This window comes from Plasmodium reichenowi, chromosome 11 (assembly GCF_001601855.1).
Source record: "Plasmodium reichenowi strain SY57 chromosome 11, whole genome shotgun sequence".
Lineage (NCBI taxonomy): Eukaryota > Apicomplexa > Aconoidasida > Haemosporida > Plasmodiidae > Plasmodium > Plasmodium reichenowi.
The window spans coordinates 905,295-908,349 of NC_033656.1; the positions used below are offsets into that span (position 1 = coordinate 905,295).

Here is a 3,055-nt window from a genome sequence, read left to right on the forward strand (position 1 = left end):
TATATATATATATATATATATATATATATATATATATATACATCGAATAATATAAAAATGTATAAATAAAAAAATTTTGCTTCAATTTAAATAATTGTCTAAAATAACATCTTTAATTTGAAACAAACATTTAAATAGGATACAAAAATATAAAAGGTATTAATTATACATATATTATTATATGCATCACATTATTCAAAAACGCTAAAAATAAATTTACAAGAAAAAAAAAAAAAAAATTATTATAAAATAGGATAAAGCATATATATATATTATATATATTTATGTATATATATATATAAAAAATCTCATAACTTAAAAATATTGTATTATAATTGTTATACATATTTTCATTTCTTTACGAAATCATTTTTCTTTCTTTTTTTTTTTTTTCATAATCCTTATAAATAAAATTAATTGATCATCATGATATTCTTTCCATAGGTATCCATATATTATATATTTTTACATAACTGGCCTTTAAAATTGTAAAATTTACACATGAGTCTTCTTAATAATTTTTTTTTTTTTTTCACATTTATAAATACCTTTATTTATTATATAATAATTCATTTATTCTTTTAAACGATCCTGCTTTATTTACACATGAACATTCTGAAACATATATATGGTTATATGTGTATTTATTAAAATTTTCATTCCATTGGAATATGCTTATATTTGATGTTGTTCATAAAAACATATCATTCTGTTCAGGTAAATATATCATTCTGTTCATAAAAATATATCATTTTGTTCATAAAAATATATCATTTTGTTCATAAAAATATATCATTTTGTTCATAAAAATATATCATTTTGTTCATAAAAATATATCATTCTGTTCATAAAAATATATCATTTTGTTCATTTATAAATAAATAAATATATATATATATATATATATATATATTTTTTTTTTTTTTTTATGTGACTCGCTCAGGTGGTTTCATACTTTAAAATTTTTTACCATGATGGAGTGTTTCCAATAATTGCAAACTCTCTTACAATATATGGATATAACAATCCCTCTTTTTCTGGCTCTGGATGTTTTGACAGAGCTATGGTATAGACAACTTCTCTTATGTCATCAATTTTTCCTTCAATAATTTCATCATTTTTATTTTTTAGGCAGTTGATTTGTTGTGTGTGAAAAGTAAATATAAACCAAGGTGAGCTTTCTTCCATTCTTTGTGCTCCTTTAAGTTCATGATTTTTATAAATAAGAACATTTGTATCAAGAAAGACTTTTTTTTTTTTCCTTTCAGTAATGCTTGCATTTAAAGAATTAAAAGCTGATGACCCACAATGTAACCTTAAGGTTTCTTCATCTCCTATTAGATAGGATTCCACAATATGTTTTGATATAACATATTCAAATAAATACATAAGTTCTGAGAGTTTAAAATTTTTATCGATCATTTTCATTTCTCTTAAAGCTGCAGCTAGTTCGGTTTCACCAAATAATTTCCCTAAAATAGGGTTTTCAAAAAAATTATTTAAAAATGGCATATCTTTTAATTTGCTTCCAAATTTATCCCATGCTGATTCTTGGGCTAAAATAAGTTCATAATTTTGTGATTTATCATTTTCTGTTTCATTATTTTCAACTGTAGTATTTTCTTCCATTATATTTGTGTTCATATGTTTTTTTTTTTTTTTTTTATTTATATTAATTATATTATTACTTGGTTCATCATTGTTATGCAATATACAATTATCATTTTCTTCATTTATATTATTATTAATATGCTGATTTTCGTTTTCTTTTTCTTTTTTTTTTTTATATCTTTTTATAGCCATATCTTGACGCCACTTATCTAATTTAACAAAGGCGCTATTTTCATCCCACTTTTCTGACAATTCTGTAAATTTGTTTGTTGATTTTATGAACACATTTTTCAATGTAACAAAAAATTGAATACATAAATTTTTACTTAATTTTAAAGCATAATATTTGGTAAAACAATATGTAACAAAGTTATTCACATCGTTGTATAATATTTTAACAGCTTCCACATTTTTCTCTTTTAATTTTTGAAAAAAATCTATATTTTCTTCAATTCGTTTTTTTAATTTTATTCTTTTGTCGTCTATCTCTGTTTTTTCTTTAAGTTCTTTTAGAGCTTCTTGGTATTGTTTATTTTCCTTCATGTCTTTTTTAACCTAACCAAAAGAGTGAAAAAAATAACAAAAATTTTTAAAAATCAAAAAAATAATTAAATAAATAAAATAAAGAGATAAATGATAATATATAACAAAATGGAAATTTCATGGTTTTTCATATATTAAAAAGAAATACATACATAATATATATATATATATATATATATATTGATACATATAACAAATTTACAACTTCTCTTGTAAACACACCTGCTCTATGACATTCCTCATAAAGGTTGAGAATTTTTTCCTAGTACTTATTAATTGAGTGGGAGAACATAAATATTGATTGTATACACATAAGGTAGAATTCCATTTATTTGTAACATAAATATTTTGTATACATTTTGAAGATATAAATTTATTATATTTTAAATTTTTTTGAAATTTTATATTTATAAATACATTATTAAATATGTTTTTCTTCATTCTATATTTTAGCTGATAATATTATGAGCTTCACTATAATTACCCTTTGAACCTCTCTCTTTTTTTTTTTTTTTTTTTTTTTATCAATATGTTATTATTATTTTATTTTATACAAACATAATATCATATAAAATATTTTTTGTATTATTATATATATATATATATATATATATATATATATATATATATCTATATTATATGCATATATGTATTTATAGTTTGATGTTTTTCAATATAATATTTTAAATTTATTATATGACATCTATTTTATAAAAAAGGAGGATATATTTATTATATGCATTTTTTTTTTTTTTTTTTTTTTTTTTTGTGTAAATAATTTATTTAATAATTTTATTTTCAAATTTTTTTTTTTTTTTTTTTTATAAGGTTTTTTTTTTTTTTTTTAAGAAAAAAAAAAAAAAAAAAAAAACAAAAAAATAAATTTTTATTTTTATAAATA

The 3,055-nt window shown here is 19.0% G+C and overlaps 1 protein-coding gene across 1 annotated transcript; it reads right to left on the bottom strand.

Annotated features, from left to right (window-relative positions):
- Positions 1-966: 966 nt before the first annotated feature.
- On the bottom strand, positions 967-2,595 carry PRSY57_1123900 (mitochondrial import inner membrane translocase subunit TIM44, putative; the record flags this gene model as incomplete). Its single annotated transcript, XM_012908203.2, has 2 exons — positions 967-2,166; positions 2,377-2,595. 2 exons carry the CDS (start codon positions 2,593-2,595, stop codon positions 967-969), a joined length of 1,419 nt encoding a protein of 472 aa, XP_012763657.2.
- Between the last annotated feature and the right edge of the window lie 460 nt (positions 2,596-3,055).